The sequence below is a fragment of the Agelaius tricolor genome, unplaced genomic scaffold (genome assembly GCF_023055355.1).
Source record: "Agelaius tricolor isolate 1412-34295 unplaced genomic scaffold, bAgeTri1.0.p SCAF_33, whole genome shotgun sequence".
NCBI classification, from domain to species: Eukaryota; Metazoa; Chordata; class Aves; order Passeriformes; family Icteridae; genus Agelaius; species Agelaius tricolor.
Window position 1 is genome coordinate 1325577 of NW_027269293.1, and position 18673 is coordinate 1344249.

Here is an 18673-nt window from a genome sequence, read left to right on the forward strand (position 1 = left end):
ACTTCTGCCAAAAGCATGGATAGAATGGTATTGAAAAGATATGAAGGAAAGGTGGAAAAAACCCCAAACCAATCCTGCAAAGTGGCTCCAATTACCTCAGCCCCAGCTTGGAGTTGAAAAGCAATTTAGTGCAAGCAAAGCTTTGCACCTTAGAGCAGAACCCCCAGGAGAGCTGTGGCTGCAGCCCCCAGAGGCACCTGGGGGTTCCTGGGTCCTTTTCCATCCTCTGCCTTCTTCTGATGGAGTTTCTAAAGGCTGAGTCTTTGAGACTGACATCAGTGCCCAGGGTGAGAATCCCTTTGCTGCACTCAATCTGTTGATCCATCACAGCAAAGGGATTCATCCAAGGAAAACCACCTGTGAGTCCTCTCTGTGCAATGGCAGGGGTGTAACTCCAGGTTAGTTTTAATGAGCATATGCCAGCTGAAATGAATAAAGCACATTTTCTCCCACTTAATGCTTTGGATGCAGGTTATAGTTACTGCAGGGTTTTTATTTCTTCCCTTTTGTGCAGGATTGCTGTGCCATGTCAGGATGTATCATTATGAGGTTTAACTGCCCTGTGCTCTAGGTCAGGCTTTGGTTCCTGTAAGGCTTTTCTGAGTTATGAAGTTGGTACCAATAATATCTTTTCAGCCTGGAAAACTCTGCCAGAGAGAGGCTGATGGAGGGAAATGGGCTCGAGGGCAGGCTCTGACCTGGGCTGCACCAGACACAGTGATTGTGTCCAATGCCTGCAGCACAGAACTCGAGCACTGCCACTCCCAGGAGGCTTTGGCTTGTTGGGGGGCTTAAAAGGGAGAACAAAATCCTTGGGAAAGAGTTTTCCACTAGCCTTGGATGGTGCTGGAGTGGCAGCTGGTGTTCCAGGAGCAGGCAGCGTGGGGAGAGCTGGTTTTCCTCTGGCAAATGCCATTTCCTGTCACCGTGTGGGCTCTCTCGCAGTGCACGTGCCGCAAGGACATGGTGAAGATCTCCATGGACGTGTTTGTCAGGGTGCTGCAGCCAGAACGCTACGAGCTCTGGAAGCAGGGCAAGGACAGTGCAGTGCTGGACCACATGAAGCCCACGGCCCTGAGCAGCCCCGAGCTGGACGCCTGGAACGAGACCAAGGCAGAGCTGAAGGCAAAGCTGCTCCGCAGGTAAGGCCAGAGAGGGGCTGAGCCCTGCCTGGAGTTCAAGTGCTCCGCTTGTAAATGCTGCACTTCTCCACTGGAGATGGTTCAAACTCTTTTATTTTCTGCCTTTGTTCTTTTCGTACAGTTCCTCGTGCCGTTTGTCTGGGGGAATGTGTCCCTCGTGGTGCTGTTTCCTTCCCATGTTATAAAAGCACATGCTTTTCAAAGTGGGACACTTTGTGCTTCCTCACATCTCATCTCTTATCCTGGAAGACAAAAAAAAAAATCTATAGTGAACATTTAGAGCTTCACTGATCAGAAAGCAGGAGTTTAAAAAAGCCCATCGGTTGCAAAGGGGATTTTATGCATGCCTTTCTGTGCTTCCTTTGATCTTTGTATTAATTTTCTACAAGTCTGTGATTTTTGTGTGTTACAGCATGCTTGAATTGAAAATTTGGCATGCTAACCTTTTCCTGTTGGAATCTTGCTTTATAGGATAGGAGATGAGGAAGAGGACAACAAACACCGGTATGTGACTTCCCTCAGCAACATCAACCCCTTCATTCTTTTTCCTGGCAATTCCTTAAACAGCAGCCCTGGGACTCTTTTCCTCATTTTGTGAAAGCCCCCAGGAAATCTTCAAGCCTTGAGGCTCCTCAGGTTTCATCTTGGTTTGGATTTCTGTGATCTCCATCACTGGAGAACCTCAACTGCCTCGTGGCTCCTGTGGTTCTCCCTCTTGGGCTGCTCTCCTGGGCTGGCAGGGGTGTGTGCTGTACCTGGGGGTGGGGTAAGGCAAATCCTCACTGGTGGAAGTGCTGCTGCTGTTTTGAGACTGTTCAGGTTCCTGATGTAGCTGGTGTGCCCACTGGAAGGTACTGTATGAGCACCAAGGATTATTTTCCCTCCCTGAGCCTATTACCCAGCAGAGAAGCCTCTGTCTCAGCCTGAGCCTATTGCAAAAGATCCAGGTGCTTTTTTTGCTTATCAGTTCAGCGTTTCCTGGATTATTGCAGCATTATCCTGAAGCAGTTTTGAAGCTGTTCAATACTCCTTAGCTGTACTTTCTCCTGTGCTTATGTCTTTCCAAGACATGGTTTTACTTGAAGCCTGACTTTTCTCAGCAGGATGGAGGGATGGGATTCACCTCTGCCCAAACCTTCACAGTTGTAGCTACTTAATTTAAGTCACTTTGTGGTCTGTTCTTCAAAGAGTACAAACGGTGCTTTTTTGTCAGTCCTCTTGGAAAAATGGAGCTTTTAAACTCTGCAGAGAGGTGTTATTTCTTCTCTAAGGTCAGTCAGACTTGGTTACCTTAAAAAACCCAACTTTGTTTACTTTATGGCTTCAGCAAGAGACTGTTTTAGTCCAGTTCCCATTTCATTTCTGGTGTGTGAATTTGTCAGACACAGAACAGCTTCACTTCTGGAAGTGCTCAGCCTTCAGCCTGCAGTTCTGGAAGCACTTTCTTTAAATGCTGAGCTTTCTGCCTCTCTCCCCCACAACCCCTGAGTGAGAAGAGCACTGCAAAACAGATCTTTTTTTTTTTTCTCTCCTGTGAGTACAAAGCTCTGTGCTGTAATTTTTGCCTGGCACTTCCACACACCACAGGAGTAAAACACACTTTGCTAAAACCAGCCTGCAACGCTCGACTCAACTCCTCCTTCGGCTACAGAACATTCCAGCTGCAGTGGCAAAGTCTTACAGCTTTATCTTCACCTCCCACCCTGCCCTCCCCTCCCAGGGAAGGTGGTGTGTTCGTTCTTGCAGTATGGCTGAAGAGCAGAGCTGGTCCCCCTGGGCTCAGCCCCTGTTCCTGCTGGTGGCTGTCCTGCAGGTGTGAAGGCACCAGCTCCTCTTGGAGGGCCACCATCTGCTCAGAGTCTGGCAATTAGAGGTCCCCGTGCATATGGATCAACTTGCTTTTCTATTCATCATTCAGCTCAGGTTGAAGTTTTTTTCTCCCTTCTTTGTCAGTTTAAAGGCTGATTAAGGGCTCTTAAGTCTGTTGTGCTCCAAATGTAATTAGCAGCTGAGTTTTCTGGGCTCTGAGGATCAGGAGCTGCTTTTTAGCTTTTCTAGACTTTGGGACTGATGAGTAAAGTGTGTTTTAGTCTTTGTCACACGATGATGGATGTGAGGCCATAAGGAAAATGCAGCTTTCAACCAAAGAAGAAGTGCCTACATGCTGAAAATGGGGAAAAATCACAAGTTTCTGAATCAGTCCTTTTGGAAAAGGAGAGCTTGTTAGATTTAAACCTGAAATTCAAGTAGCAATTCTGCAGATTTTGTAAAGCCCTGTGCTGGGGCTGGCTGGGATGGAGTGACTGGGGTTTGGGGCTCTGAAGTTTTGGCTGTGCTTGCACAGTGTCAAGGCTTTATCTTGTCCCCCTCTGGCCCAGAGGGACCCTGGGGATGGGTGAGAGCTGGGGAGGGGACCCAGCTGGCCATGAGTGGCCAAGGGGAAATTCTGTGCCATAAAATGTTATGGGGAGCAATAAAAACTGGGGGAGAGGAGGAAGGAGGGCTTTGGCTTCTAAGGTGCCTTTTTTGGGGACTGGCTGGGCATTGCTGTGCCTGGGGAGGTGGTGAGTGGATTTCCTGGGCTTCTTTCCTCCTTAATTCTTTTATTCACCTACTAAACTGCATTTGTCTTGACTTTCAAGTTTCTGGCTCTTGTTCTTCCAGTTTTCCCTCCCTGTCCCTCTTGAGCAGTGGGGAGTGTCTGTCAGGGTACAGTTCCCAGCCCAAAAATCTTGTCCTGGCTTCTGAATTTCCATTTTTCTTTGCATTGTGGCTCCTGTAATCTTTGCCTTAGTGGCATTGGCTTTAAAAAGAATGAACAGCATTGCTGTTGCCTCGTTAGTATTTGTCTGTTCTTATTAACATGCATATTTTTTAGTTAGATTTCTTCAAGGACTTGGACCTTCTGAATTTACTGCTGAAAAATCATAGACTGCCTATTGATTGTGCTGTGAGCATTCATTATAGTGTGTTTTTGGGAACTGGCAGTGCTGGGTAATGTCTCAGAGCTGGAAGATGATGTTTTGCAGACTTCCAGCAGTTTGCCAAAGGGAGGCACGGACAGAATGAAAAGAAATAATGGAATGGAGGCAGAGGATGAAAGAGAGATTTAAACAAGTTTTCATCTGTATTTTGAAATACAAGCAAAATAGATTGAAAACACAATTAAAATCACTTTAACTGCAGCTTGTGAGCTTACATTAGTAATGGTAGGAAAAAGCTCTTCAGGAAACCCAGACAATTAATGGCTGCTGTGAATGGATCTTAAATGTTGTGTTATGCAAGGTTCATCTGCTCCTTTTCAGATATCTCTTTTGCCCTGTAGCTATTTTAGCTACCTTGTGTTTTCTCTCCAAAGAAGATCCTTTTGTTTTTTATTCAGCTTTTTAAGTCAGTGCTGGTTTGCTATTTTGAAGGCTGTTCTTTTATGTCAAATCACACTTCTGTACTTTCAGGTCTCACAGAAAAAGGAGTCAACCCAGAAGACACAAAACAGAGGATCAGAAGTCTCTTGGGGATGTCATGGCTATTGAAACTGCCTTGGAAGATGTGAAAGTAAAAGAGGAGCTGAAAAGAGGGCCAGATCTGGAGGAAGAGGAGAGAAGCAAAGGGATGGAGGGAGAAGGTGAGGCCAGAGCAGTGAGGGGCTGGGGTGAGCTCTGAAACACCTCTGTGAATAACTTGTCTGCTGCTGTTGATTTCTGTTGAAATATCAGCAGAGTTTTCCCCAATATTAAAAACTCACTGAAATATGTCATCACTCACAGCAGCAATTGATTTTTCCCTTCCTTTAAGGATTCAATCCAAATAGCTTTTTTGGCAGGGCTTGAAAATTCTATAGGCTCAAACTATTACAGGATTGTAAAAAATATATATTATGTGAGGAATATTTTAAATTATTTCATAGAGAAACAAATAGATGTAGTTTTATGTCCTGCTCTGAAAAAAGAATGATTTGTGCAGTGCCTTGTGCAATTCATCTTTCCTCTTCCCCTCCCTTGTTGCCATTTTTCAGAGGCTGAATCCAGAGAGCTCAGTTTGGGTGGGATCCCCAGCTGCTGCACGAGTCCCACTTGGGTTTCTTCAAGTTCAGCTGGGGCAGGGCAGCTTTGCAGCTTCCTCTGCATGAAATATAAAACCTTTGCTGAAAATAAAACCAGGCCACGACAACTCCCAGTCCTTTGGGATTCCTTCTGCACATCCAGTCCCCTTTGTGCAGGGGGCTCTCTCTGTGCTACCCTGTTCTTGGCTGTGTAGAAAAGGTTGGAGTTCTTGCTGGGAAAAAGCTGCTTTTCCCCCCCTGATGTGTGGAGAAGTGGTTTTTATGTCTGTGACACACTCACTCCCTCTTCGAGGCTTCTCCAGCACTGCTTACAGGGAGTTAATTTACATCTATTGTATATATCCATTATTTGTTTAGCATTTGGAGAAACTGATGCTGCAAACTGTTTAGAGAGCCTCAATAAGGATCATAAAGGAAATCTGTGGAAGCTCTGGGAAGAGGATTGAGGGCTTTGTTCAGTCTCTCAGCTAGACAGTGTATTTTCTCTTTTCATGGGAAATAAGGAGTTGGAAAACCATTGTTGCACAGTGCAGATACTTAATTTCTATTGCCCTAAGCTTGAGAGCATCAGCAGTGTGTTAAATTGTCTGCTCTTAGCTCTTGTACAAGTTTAACACTTGATGCTTGTAATAAATGGCCCAAAAATGCTGATTTTTCTTCGGAGACGAGAGATAAGTGACAAGGACAGATCTGAGATCATTAGAATGGCCAAGGAATAATAAAAACTCTGTTCTAGCTGAATGGCTTCCAAATCATACACTTCCACTACTTCTGAAGAGCTCTGTGACTGTTGGCTCAGGAGGGAGAAGCTGATTTTCAGCACCATTGCAGAAGTGCCACTGGAGCAAACTCCAGCTTGGTGTGGCTGCTTGCAAATGTTCAGCTTTCCCACTGCAATACAGCAATTAAATCCCAATGGCTTCTCTAGTTTTCCACATCCTGCTGTCTGCATTGCCTCTCACCAGTGTCTTAGGGTTTCATCTTGAAGAAGAAAACAGCATCTGTTTGGATGGCCCTGCTTGTGGTAACGCTGCTCCCACCCCCTCCTGCACTTCCTTTCTTTATTGCCCTGGTTTTAATTTGACTTCATTTTCTATTACACCAGAAGACATGACCTTGAGAAGGAGAAAGAATGGGATTTCAAAGCAGTCATGGTTCCAAAGTAGGTCTGGTGCTTTGTGTTGGTTATTTGGACAAGCTGAGTATTTATAACTCGAGGTTTTCAGGATTTCTGACCCAGATCCCTTATGGTGTTTACTTTTGGTTTTTATGACTCAGCTTTATATTCATAATTTATTATGTTGCTATTAATATATTTAGAATTTTAGCAGGTTGTCTTGGGACGTTAGGAAGGAGAGTGTTGAGGCTTTGCCCTTGTCTGGGGGTGCTGAGGAACAGAAATCCCCCTGTGAGGCAGCAGGGAAACTGCAAACCTGAGTGCCACCTCCAGGCCTGGGGGCTCCAAACCTCCCTGGCAGCTCTTTCCAGCCCTCCCCAGCCTTTCCAGGGAGGAATTCCTGCAGGTGTCCAGCCTGACCCTCCCCTGGTGCAGTGTGAGGCTGTTCCCTCTTGTCCTGGTGTCCCCTGGGAGCAGAGCCTGTTGTCCCCTGGCTGTCCCCTCCTGTCAGGAGCTGTGCAGAGCCACAAGATCCCCCTGAGCCTCCTTTTCTCCAGGCTGAGCCCCTTCCCAGCTCCCTCAGCTGCTCCCCAGTTTCCTGAGCTCTGTTGAGGATTCAGATTGTTCCTTGTGTCACCTTGTGTCACCTGCAGTTCCTCATGTCCCACCCACAGCTGCCATCCTGCAGTGCAAGGACAGGAAAGACATTCCTCTCTGAACCTGCCTGTGCATGTGTGCCTTCAGATCCTTTTCCTTCCTGGAAGTGTTCAGGATAGCCAGATAGGCTCTTGGAATTTTTCCTCTCTTTTTCCTGGCTTCTGATTCCATAGATTCACTTGCAAACTGGTTTGTTCATCTTAATGCAAAAACTTTCAAGCACAGTTTCTCAGTGCCAGCTGCTGTCAAATTACCCTTTAGAAGTCAATAAAGCTGGTGAATGGCATTTGTGGTGCTGTTGGGGAGAGAATTCTTGGAGTGTATAGAGAGTAAATATGATCTGGTTTTGTGCAACTGGGGAGAAATCCAATTTGCCTTTCATTCAATATGTTTGTTTCTCTAAGGAAATTCAATATTCCTTTCTCTGTGATAGAACAAACCAGTTTATCTGAGGGACTGCCTACATGAGTACAACTATAATTATTTGAGCTGGACTTGTTCCCATTTTTATAAGTTAGTGTAAATTGTAAATAAAGTGATCAGACTTCTGTGGAATGCTGGGGTTAAGGTGATCCCTAAGGGATTTCAGCAGGGATTTTGGCACTTTATCCTATTGTGGGATTATTCACCCTTCTTCATGCAGAAACCTCTATTGTGTGATGGTTATTCTGGTTTTCCATTCATGGGTTGGGCTGGTCAGGTTTGGTGTAGCCTGAAGTGGAGGGGTCTGGATGGGTTGGGGTTGGTGAAATTTCTTCCCTGGGGTGAGCAGGCTGTCCCTGATCATCCCAACCTGGAGACTCCCCCTCAGTGGAGAGCAGGAATTTTAATCCCTGCTGTAAAATGGGAGTGTGTGAATCCCTTCACAGGGAAGAGAGGTGGGGAAGACTTTTCCAGGGCAATTCTGCCTCTGGTGACAATGCTGAGATGTTTATCTGCTCAAGAAGTGTTGTCACATCCATGAGGGCTGTGCAGATAAACTGAGTGACAGTGAGCTGGGAGAAACAAGGACATGGGTGTGAGTAAAGGATATCTCAGGATCCAGCTGAGCTCCGTGCTGCACCTGATTTATGCTTTAAAAGCGTTTTTTAAAAGAGCTTGATAGCAGAAATCTTTGGGTAATAATGATTCAGTTGTTTTCAGTTTGTTTTCAGTTCTTCATTTCCTGGGGCTGTTGGGTGCATTGACACGCAGTAATACCCAGATAAGAGCTGTGCTTGCAAACACAGGGAGCAGCAAACTACTGATATAGAATGGGGGTCTCCAAACTCTTTTGATTGCACCTCCTTATCAGCAAAAAAAAAAAGAATCTAAGCACACCTCCTGATGTATGTCTTTATTTATGTACACATTTATTCAAATATAGCACAGGAATACACATGCACACGTGTATTTCTATGCTAATGTGAATATACAGAAAAACAGAGATTAGAAAAGGAAGGCATAAAGATTAAAAAAAAAAACTTTTAAATATATTTATTTTATTAATGGTACAAAAATATTAATGGTACAAAAATATTTCATTCCTGCACCCCGGTGGATGGTTTTGTGCCTCTGACTTTGGAGGACAAAAAACCTGAAGCACAGAGTCATGGCTAATGTGACATATTACAGGGTTTTTGGCACACTGTCCAGTTTCCTAGGGATTTAGATATTTTCCCTCTAGGAAACGTTGCTTTTAGCAGCCTTTGTGTTCCAGTCAGGAATTTAATAGTCCATAGAAATGACACAAGTATTTTCTTTCTGAAGTGGCTTCTCTAGGTCATTGCTGAGGCACAGCTGGGTGCATGCAGCTTTCAGAGCACCCGTTGGAAAGCAGCAATTCCATGGTGGAATGTGCTAGCCCAGAGTGGAGCTATGAGAAGGGAAAGCAGCAATTCCATGGTGGAATGTGCTAGCCCAGAGTGGAGTTCTGAGAAGGGAAAGCAGCAATTCCATGGTGGAATGTGCTAGCCCAGCACAGAGCTCTGAGAAGGGAAAGCAGCAATTCCATGGTGGAATGTGCTAGCCCAGAGTGGAGCTCTGAGAAGGGAAAGCAGCAATTCCATGGTGGAATGTGCTGGCCCAGCAGAGCTCTGGGAAGGGAAAGCAGTAATTTCATGGTGGAATGTGCTAGCCCAGAGTGGAGCTCTGGGAAGGGAAAGCAGCAATTCCATGGTGGAATGTGCTAGCCCAGAGTGGAGCTCTGGGAAGGGAAAGCAGTAATTCCATGATGGAACGTGCTGAATTCCGTGACGGAGCTCTGGGAAGGAGAGAAAGCAGTAATTCCATGGTGGAACTTGCTAGCCCAGAGCGGAGCCCTGAGGAGGGAGGGAAATGCTGAATTCCATGATGGAACATGCTAGCCCAGCACAGGGCTCTGGGAAGGGAGGGCAGTGCTGCATTCCCAGAATCTGGCTCAGTGCTGCATTCCCAGAATTTGGGGGCTCAGTGTCGCCTTTGTCTCCACAGGGGAGTGCAAGGCCAAGGCGCGGCCCCCGAAGGCCAAGGGCGAGCGCAAGAAGAAGCAGCTGTTCCCCCCTCAGCCCCCGGGGCCTGTCCCAGGGCCCGTCCCGGCCCCCCAGCCGCCCCCCGAGGCCGGGCCGGGCCCAGCACGGCCCCCGGGACCCTCCCCAGCCCCGGGCCCGGAGCAGGCCCGGCCCACGGCCCCCCTGAACGTGGTGCAGCCCTCGGAGGTGCCAGCCGAGGAGGACGACTTCAGGCCGCGGCCCATCATCCCCATGCTGTACGTGGTGCCCCGCAGCAAGAAGGTGGTGTTTGACAAGGAGCACATGTCCTGCCAGCAGGCCTTCGAGCAGTTCGCCACGCAGAAGGGGCTGGGCTGGCGCCAGCAGGGCCCCGGCAAGGAGCAGGACGGCGCCGAGGCCGAGCGCGCCGAGCTCGCCGCCGAGGTCAGTTCTTGTGGCAGGGAGGAATGATCAGTCTGACTCCATAGATTCACTTGCAAGCTGGTTTGTTCATCTTAATGAGCAAAAACTTTCAAGCACAGTTCTCAGTGCCAGCTGCTGTCAAATTACCCTTTAGAAGTCAGTAAAGCTGGTGAATGGCATTTGAGGTGCTGTTTGGGGAGAGAATTCTTGAAGTGTATATTCACGTTCTTGAAGGCTGATTTATTATTTTATGATATTATATTATACTAAAGAATACTATACTAAAGAATACAGAAAGAATACTTAAACAATGCTAACAAGATAATAATGAAAACTTGTGACTCCTTCCAGAGCCCCGACACAGCTTGGCCATGATTGCCCAATAAGTCAAAACAATTCACATGAAACCAATGAAACAATCACCTGTTGGTAAACAATGTCCAATGACATTCCAAAGCAGCAAAACACAGGAGAAGCAATGAGATAATTATTGTTTTCCTTTTTCTCTGAGGCTTCTCAGCTTCCCAGGAGAGAAATCCTGGGTGAAGGGATTTTTCCAGAAAATGTGACTGTGACAGTCAGTGGCTCGCAGGCTGCGGTGACCAGTGTGAGGACAGCCCCAAGGCCAGGCTGGGTGCAAGCACCACCTGGTCTAGAGGTCTACAGCCCTGTGGCAGGGTTGGAACTGCATGGTCTTTTAGGTCCCTGCCAACCCAAACCAGTCTGGGACTCCATGAGTCGTGATTTCCGTGGAGTTCCCAACTGTGTATGTGGTTGAGCAGACTTTTCACAAGCTGATGGAATTGGCAGCTTGCAGATGTTCTGAGGCTGTCCTGATTTGAAGAAAACTCTGTAGTTTACCCAACTTCTTAAGAGTTGGTGTTGGCTTTTATCTGCTCCAGGAATTGGCTTGGAAGGCTTCAGTGGTTCAGCCAAAAGGCAGAAAAGTTTTCCGTGTGAATCCGAGAACTCTCTTTGACAGGGGCTCTGACTCTCTTGTCCTGTTCCCTCCTTTGGGGTGCCCATCCAGCTTGTTGTGCTTCCTTCCAGGCTGCTTCTGCCTTCTCCAAGATGAAGATGGAGATCAAGAAGAGCCGTCGGCACCCTCTGGGCAAGCCCCCGACGCGCTCGCCGCTGTCCGTGGTCAAGCAGGAGACCTCGAGTGACGAGGGTGAGTGAGCAGCACCAGGGACCTGGGCAGGTCCTGTCTGAGCCAGGGAATTGCTGCAGCCTCTTGACAAAACTGGGTGGCCTGAAACTCTGTGTTACATGTAGCTGGTAGGAAATGCAGCGTGTTCCCGTTTTGATAACCCAGCTGGAAACAAAACTCCTCCGTGGGAAGTGTCACTTCTCACCTCCCACCCTTTTTTCACTCAAGAAAAATATTTTGCTGGCTGCAGAATGAGGCAGCATTTTGGGCAAAGGGAAAAAAAGAGTTTGCAGAAAATAATAACTTAAAGGCAAAGCTCTGTCTTGGATATTGCAGTGGATTGAGAGCTGGTCCTTGGAGGCAGTGGAGGTCAGATCTGCTCCCATGTGTGTGAAGAAAACCAATTCTAACCTTTTGCTTGTCTCCTAATTCACATCAGTGTTGGGGTCCAGCTTTCCTTGGCAGATGCAGAAATGAGAATTAAAATGTTTTTTGGTGTTTAACTGATTCTTCTTTCCCCACATTCCAGTCTCCAACAGTGTGGACCAAGGGGAAAGAAAAGATTCTTACCTCTCACACTGTTTTGTGGTGTATTCCCCACTTTGAGGCCTTTTCCACATTACTCAGAATATGGACAATGCCCCAGGAAAGAGCTTTTGTGTGCTGGTCAGTGGGTGTAGCTGGCAGTCTCTGCTCACAGCTCCTCATTCCAAAGGACATTATCTTTCCTATTCACCCTCCTTCAGGAGTGCAGCCATTGATTTTAGAGCCTTTTCCTGCCTTTCCCTCCTGCAGGAAAGGCTTCTCCTGAGCTCACAGAGCTCCTTTCCTCACCAAGGAGGATGCATTTGATGCCTTCCAAGTGTGTAACATGGAGTTAAGTGTGCAGAGGCAGCTGAGACTTGTTATCTTGTTTTGGTGTGAGACCTTGGAACCAGCTCAGAGCTGGAGGATCCTCATTAGGCAGATTCTTCTCACTGCTTTGACTTGTTGGATGCTGTTTGGGGACTTGGCTGGTGGAGCAGGAGCAGCTCTTGTGGAAGCTGGCATTTCTTGGGGAGTGATTTCCAGCTCTGCTGGGCAAAACCTGATCAAACAGATTCTTCCCTCCCCAGCAGGGAATAGAGGCAGCTCTCTGCACCCCAGGCTTTTCCAGGGAATGATGTGCAGGATGAGCTGCAGGCTGCAGCAGGAACAGTGAGCATGTAAATTAAGGCAATGCACATTTTACACAAAGATTCAGCCCAGACAAGTTGTTTGCAATGTGGGAGCCATCCTGAATGCCTTGTGTCCCCCTGGATCCATCCTAGGAGGAGCCAAGGTGACAGCACACGACAGCCATTCCCTTTCTTCTCTCCATCTGTCACTCTGGATTAGGCTGCTGCTCTCACTGATTTCACTGGTGTCATAAATCCTGCTCTGTCACCTGATGTGCCTCGACTGAAATTTGAAGAAATGTGGGTTTTGATTCATGTCTTGTAAATAAACACTTTTTAGAGGGTAACCCTCATATGAAATGTGACAGAGCCACACACCCAGCACTCATCATCTCAAAAAAGGGATTAATAAAACACAATAAAATTTCCACATTGTCTGACAAATATGTTATGGGCAACATTTAAAATCTGAGATGTAAACTCAGCCATTAACATTTTACTCCAAATTCCTTTTATCCTTTCAGGTAACCCAAGAGTCAGAAAATCTTCAAAGGGAGGGAGAACTGAGGAGGAGACTTAGACTTGTAGAGCAGAACATAAACTGCTTATTTCCAGTAATTAACAGTGAAGCAGTGAACAATTTGGTTTAATGTGCTGAGCTCTGGGGATAATGTTCTTCCAAGATGGTTTTGAGTTCTCTGTTCTTTTGGAAACTTTGCAGATTGGTGATGCAGGGAGTGATTTACACTCAGCCTTGTGTGGAAAATGTCTTTAACACTTACAGTGACTCAAAGCTCCTTCATTAGGAAGGGTAAAGAACTCAGACCCCCAGACTGCCACAGATGGATTCGGCAGTGGTTTAATCATGAAATGCCAAGGACCTTTGAAAGGTTTATAAAATAAAGAATTAGCAAACTAATTAGCAGGAGCAGTTGCTGGCAGAGCTGTGGCAGAGCTCTGGGTGGTGGGGAGTGCAGTGGGAGGTGCAGTGCTGTGGGAATGGCTGTGCAGAGCACTGAGCCCAGGCACCCCCAGGCAGGGTTGGTGAGTGCAGGGCAGCTCTGGGATGCACCTGGGGAGAGCTGGGCCAGCCTGGAGTGGGAACTGGGAGCTGGGAACTGGGAACTGGGAGCTGGGAACTGGGAACTGGGAACTGGGAGCTGGGAACTGGGAACTGGGAGCTGGGAGCTGGGAGCTGGGAACTGGGAGCTGGGAACTGGGAACTGGGAACTGGGAGTTGGGAACTGGGAACTGGGAACTGGGAGCTGGGAGTTGGGAACTGGGAGCTGGGAACTGGGAACTGGGAGTTGGGAGCTGGGAGCTGGGAACTGGGAACTGGGAGCTGGGAACTGGGAACTGAGAACTGGGAGCTGGGAACTGGGAGCTGGGAGTTGGGAACTGGGAGCTGAGAACTGGGAACTGGGAACTGGGAGCTGGGAGCTGGGAGCTGGGAACTGGGAGTTGGGAACTGGGAGCTGGGAGCTGGGAACTGGGAGCTGGGAGTTGGGAACTGGGAGCTGGGAGTTGGGAACTGGGAACTGGGAGCTGAGAACTGGGAGCTGAGAACTGGGAACTGGGAGCTGAGAACTGGGAACTGGGAACTGGGAACTGGGAGCTGAGAACTGGGAGCTGAGAACTGGGAGCTGGGAGCTGAGAACTGGGAGCTGGGAACTGGGAACTGGGAACTGGGAACTGGGAACTGGGAGCTGGGAGCTGAGAACTGGGAGCTGGGAACTGGGAGCCGAGAACTGGGAACTGGGAACTGGGAACTGGGAGCTGAGAACTGGGAACTGGGAACTGGGAGCTGGGAACTGGGAACTGGGAGCTGGGAGCTGAGAACTGGGAGCTGGGAACTGGGAGCTGAGAACTGGGAGCTGGCCTGGCCCCCAGCAGCACCAGTTCCATCCCCAGAGCACACAGCTCCCTGCTGGAGACAGGAAAGGGGCATTTCCTTGCACTGGCATCATGTGGTTGGAACTTAGCAAAGTTCAAATGAAATCTTCATGAAAAGGATGGTGGAGGTTTCCCAGCTGGGAAGGGGATGGAGTTGCACAGGCAGTAAATGGCAGTAAATCTCCATTCTCTCCTTCCTCGTGGCCAGTTCCTTCAGGTCACTGCTGCCCCTGTCTTGTGTGTCCTGTCCCCAAAGGGGATGTCCTGTCCATTTAAGGAAGTGTTTGGGGCATAGGCATATGGGAGGCCATGGAGGAGTTGAATGTTTTTGTTTATTGCACTTCTTGTGTTGTTGAGACCTGAGCTGTTTAACTCACCCTTGCTCCTTTTGCCTCTTCTCACCATAAACTCTTTTGTCTTTACTTACTGCTCATTGTTTTGGGATTTCTCTTTTTCCTTTTCATTCTAGAAATGTTTCCATTTTCTGGAGAGGAAGATATGAGTGATCCAGAGGCTTTGAAATCTTTACTTTCCTTCCAGTGGAAGAACAAAGCACTTAATTTCCCAGCTGAAAGGAAGTTCAATGCAGCTGCTGCCCTGAGTGAGCCATACTGTGCTGTCTGCACCCTCTTCTACCCCTATAACCAGGTAATTCCTCATCAGTGAGTCAGGGAATCATTAAGGTTGGAAATGGATCTAGGATCAAGTCCAGCTGTTAATCCCCCACCACTGTGCTCACCCTAAAGCCACGTCCCCCCCTCTGTATCCATGGGTTTTGTATCCATGTTTTTTTTGGGATGGTGACCCCAGTTCTCTGGGCAGCCTGTGCCATTGCCTGACCACACCTTCCATGAAGAGATTTCCCCATATATCTCACCTAAACCTCTGCCACTGCTCAGATGGCTGAGTTAGGATGCAGACATTTCTGATACAGACAAACCCACACAAATTTGCACACCAAAGAAATGTGTTTGGATTTGGCAGTGGCTGGAGCCTTTTTTTGTTATCTTTCCTGGCTTCTCTGCCTTGCTCAGTGTTCATTTTGAAATCACACTGAAAGAGCTTTGCAAACACTGTTCCATGCAGAGAAAAGTCACACCAGGCTCCTGATTCCATACGGGCCCGAATTGCTGAATTTATGCAAACAAGCCACAAAATAAAAATTTACTGAGTAAGCACATCCATCACCTTTTTTTGGAAACTACCAATATGCTTTGGGAGATGTTATAAGCAGAAAGGCAAAATTCATCAGATGAATTAGTTATTTGTGCAGTTGTGCATTGATTTGTTCTCACATAGAGCCAAATCTGGCTTTGTGTGTCCACCAGGAATTCGTGCCTTAGATACTTGTAGCTGTGTTGGAAGCTTTTCCTGAGGAAAGCAGAACCCACCTCCCCTTTCAATAAAATCTCTTGATTTATTATACAGACTGAAAAGAAAATATCTGTTCTGATTGCTGGCTGTTGTGAGGAAAGCTGGGTGCAGCTGAGCTGGTTTTATCCATTGCTATTAACTCTGTCAGCTACCAGAAACCTTGAAATGTCCTTCAGGAGAACTTCTTGCAGGAAAAGTAGGGAAGGATGCCAAGGGGATGGGAGAGAGGGAGGGAAAGCCTTGCTTTTAGTAATATTTTCCTTTTTATTTTTCCTTGGTGTTTTCAGCTGCAATTTAGGAATTTAGATTTTTGCAGAAGAAAACCAGGAGAAGCTGCTCGTTATTCTAATGCTTCTTTGAGCTTCCACAACAAATTACAGATCCCAGTTGATGCCTGAGGGGGACAAGCAAGGGGGGAATCAGGATTTTAGGCTGCTTGTTGGCTGTTTGGTGTCAGGTGTGGGTGACCTCTGTGCAAGGGGAGTGCTCAGAGTGGACAGTGAGCACCATGGCCAGGAAGAGGAGGTTCCAGTGATGGGCTTTTCTCTGCAGTCCTCACAGGTGGAGAAGGAAGCTGCCCCGAGCTCCACAGGGGAGCCATCCTCATTTGTGCACCTTTCCAAGTGTGGGCAGAAGACCAAGCCCCTGATCCCAGAGATGTGCTTTACCTCAAGTGGAGAAAACACCGAGCCCCTTCCTTCAAACTCCTACATTGGAGAGGATGGAACCAGTCCCTTGATATCCTGTGCCAAATGCTGCCTGCAGGTTCATGCCAGTGAGTGTTTCACCTTCCCCAAAGCCTTTGGCTCCCCAGAAACCAGGAGTTTGTGTTGCTGTATTTGAGTTCCTTCTTGTCAGGTTTGTATCCTGTCACTTCCATTTTTATCTTTCTTGGTACAAGGATATCAGGAATCCCAGAAAGGTTTGGGTTGGAAGGAGCTTAAAGCTCATCCAGTTCCCATCCCCTGCCATGGGCAGGGAACCTTTCTCTCAAAGCACATCTGTGTATTCAAGTCCATCTTGGCAGCCACTGATCTTAAAAATACACACCAATATTCTTTTTACTGCTTATTTTGTTGGTTGATTCTTCTCTGTCTCAGAGAAAAGATTCTTTCTTTTGATACCTTTCATTTTTTGTAATAAAGCAGAACTCAAAGGCTTTATTGCACTCTTTTCTCTCACATATTTTGTTCCAATATTGTTCTGCTGGGGGAGGCTATATTGTTCCTGCATGCAGCAGAGATTATGGAGTAGTTTGAGATATATTTTATTAGTGTCTGTGATAGTGTTTGTAGTAATGGCACTTGATTACAAAAGGGAACGTATGTCTGTTTGCTTCCCTGATAGTTATGTCTAAAAGAAGATCTGATTAATCCTGGTGGAGTGTACCTTCAGTGGAGATTGTACAGCATCCAGTTAACATTTGTGACGAATTACTGTTCAGCTGTTTGATCTTGACAGATGGGGAATCTTATTTGACTTGCATCAGCTGGAATTACTTTTGTTGTTCCAATTTTAGAGCCTGCAGGTCCCTGTGCAGCTCAGCAGGGCTGGGGAACTGGAAGCAACTTTGGTTTCTGTGCTGAATCCCTGATTATGGTCATTTCTGGCTAATCAGGCCATGGGATTCAGAGTGGGTGTGAGGAGGAAGATTTCATCCTGCCTTCACCATTCAGTGCTCCTGCATCTTCTCTATCCTTAGGCCTGCAATAGTCCAGTCTATCAGAATGGTTTCTGTGGCCAAATTCTATTTAAGGACAGAGGGCTGTGGGCAAGATGATGTTAATCTGCAGGCTCAGACCTGAGATCCATCTGTTTTTAGAGAAACTCAGCTTTATATTTTGGCTGTACTCTCCCCTTGAGGGTAGGACAGGACAGGTGTTAAATCTGATGGAAGCTCCAGTGCCTGGTTGTTTCCTTGTGCTCTGTGACATCCCTTTGACTTTGCTGCAGAGAATCCATTTGCTTTTATTGCAGGATTGCAGTGGTGAGGTGTATTTTGGCTGGCTGTAAAGCAGCTGGCAGCCTGTGTGTTCTTGGGAAGTGCCCTCTCAAACTGTGCTGGGTTCCAGCAGCCAGGCCCTGTGGAGAGGGGAAGGTTTGGGAAGGTTTCTGGGCTTTTGAGGCACTGACAAAAGCTATAAAAAGAGCATATTTTTCTTGGATTATCCCTATGGGACAACCTGGGGCTCAGTAAATGGGACTGTTCTGCCCTCACAGAATCACTGAAGCTGGAAAAGTCCTTTAAGGCCATCAAGGCCAAACGTTAGCCCAGCACCACCACCCTGCCTGCCAGCAGCCATGTCCCCAGGTGCCACATCCATGGATGTTTTTAACCCTTCCAGAGATGGTGATTCCACCTCTGCCCTGGGCAGGCTGTTCCAACCCTTTCCATGAAGATATTTTTCCTAGTTTTCAATCTAAACCTCCCTTGGTGCAGCTTGAGGCTGTGCTCAGGGTCTGGCTCTCCCTCAGCTCAGTTTTGGACTGAACACCCCTGTCCCTGTTCTAGGCCTGGGTGGAATTTGCTGCCCTGATTTGCCATATGATGAAAAGAGACCTCAGATGTGGAGAGCAGCTGCAGATCCATAGTATTGACTTTTTTTGACATGCTGTTTATCTGGTTAAGTGGATGATATTTATAAATCAGGCTGTGGTGGCAATCCCACTGCTTTCTGAATGTCTTCTTTTAAGTTTAATTCAGTAATTTGAGACTGTTGTTCCCAGCTGAAATTTTCTGTTCAGTTTGTTAGGATAGGTGAAGGCTGGATGAGATTTTGTTAGGAGGGATAGAGCCTGGGTGGAATGAGTTGTGTGTTAGTTGAGATGTTTATCTTCAATTTTCTACTCACTTTACAAGCTTGCAGGAATCACAAATCTACTTTTCCAAAACTGTACTTGTGTCTTTTCCCCATTGTTTTTGGTGACAAACCTCAGTGCCTTTTATAGAATTTTAAGGACTTTTTTTTGTTCTTATTTCCCTGTCTTTATAATGGGCATAATACCACTTTACTATTTTGGTGGTGTTGTAGGAGGATTTGGTGTTTGCATGTTACAGTAATTGATGCTCTGTAAAATGAGATGGTTTTCACACTTCCTATAACCATAAATTAAATACTGGTAACCATGTGGAATGCAGGTATTTAATTTCCTTACAGTATTATTTGCCTTGTCCTTCCTCATAACACCACTCAGCAAAAGTAACTGCTTCAAAGTTCAACTGCTTCAACTGCTTCAACTTTGCTAAAAT

General features: G+C 46.9%; 1 protein-coding gene across 2 annotated transcripts in view; it reads left to right on the forward strand.

Annotated features, from left to right (window-relative positions):
• The window catches only part of KDM4B (lysine demethylase 4B), a 74343-nt gene that overhangs the window by 42243 nt on the left and 13427 nt on the right, over window positions 1–18673 (forward strand). Inside the window, exons 9-15 of one of the 2 annotated variants that reach the window (XM_071451578.1) lie at window positions 946–1142; window positions 1614–1646; window positions 4598–4767; window positions 9431–9870; window positions 10900–11020; window positions 14519–14697; window positions 15976–16198. In XM_071451578.1, coding sequence (XP_071307679.1) covers window positions 946–1142; window positions 1614–1646; window positions 4598–4767; window positions 9431–9870; window positions 10900–11020; window positions 14519–14697; window positions 15976–16198 — 1363 coding nt within the window. The remainder of the gene's footprint in view (window positions 1–945; window positions 1143–1613; window positions 1647–4597; window positions 4768–9430; window positions 9871–10899; window positions 11021–14518; window positions 14698–15975; window positions 16199–18673) is intronic. The other variant, XM_071451579.1, reaches the window with a different exon arrangement.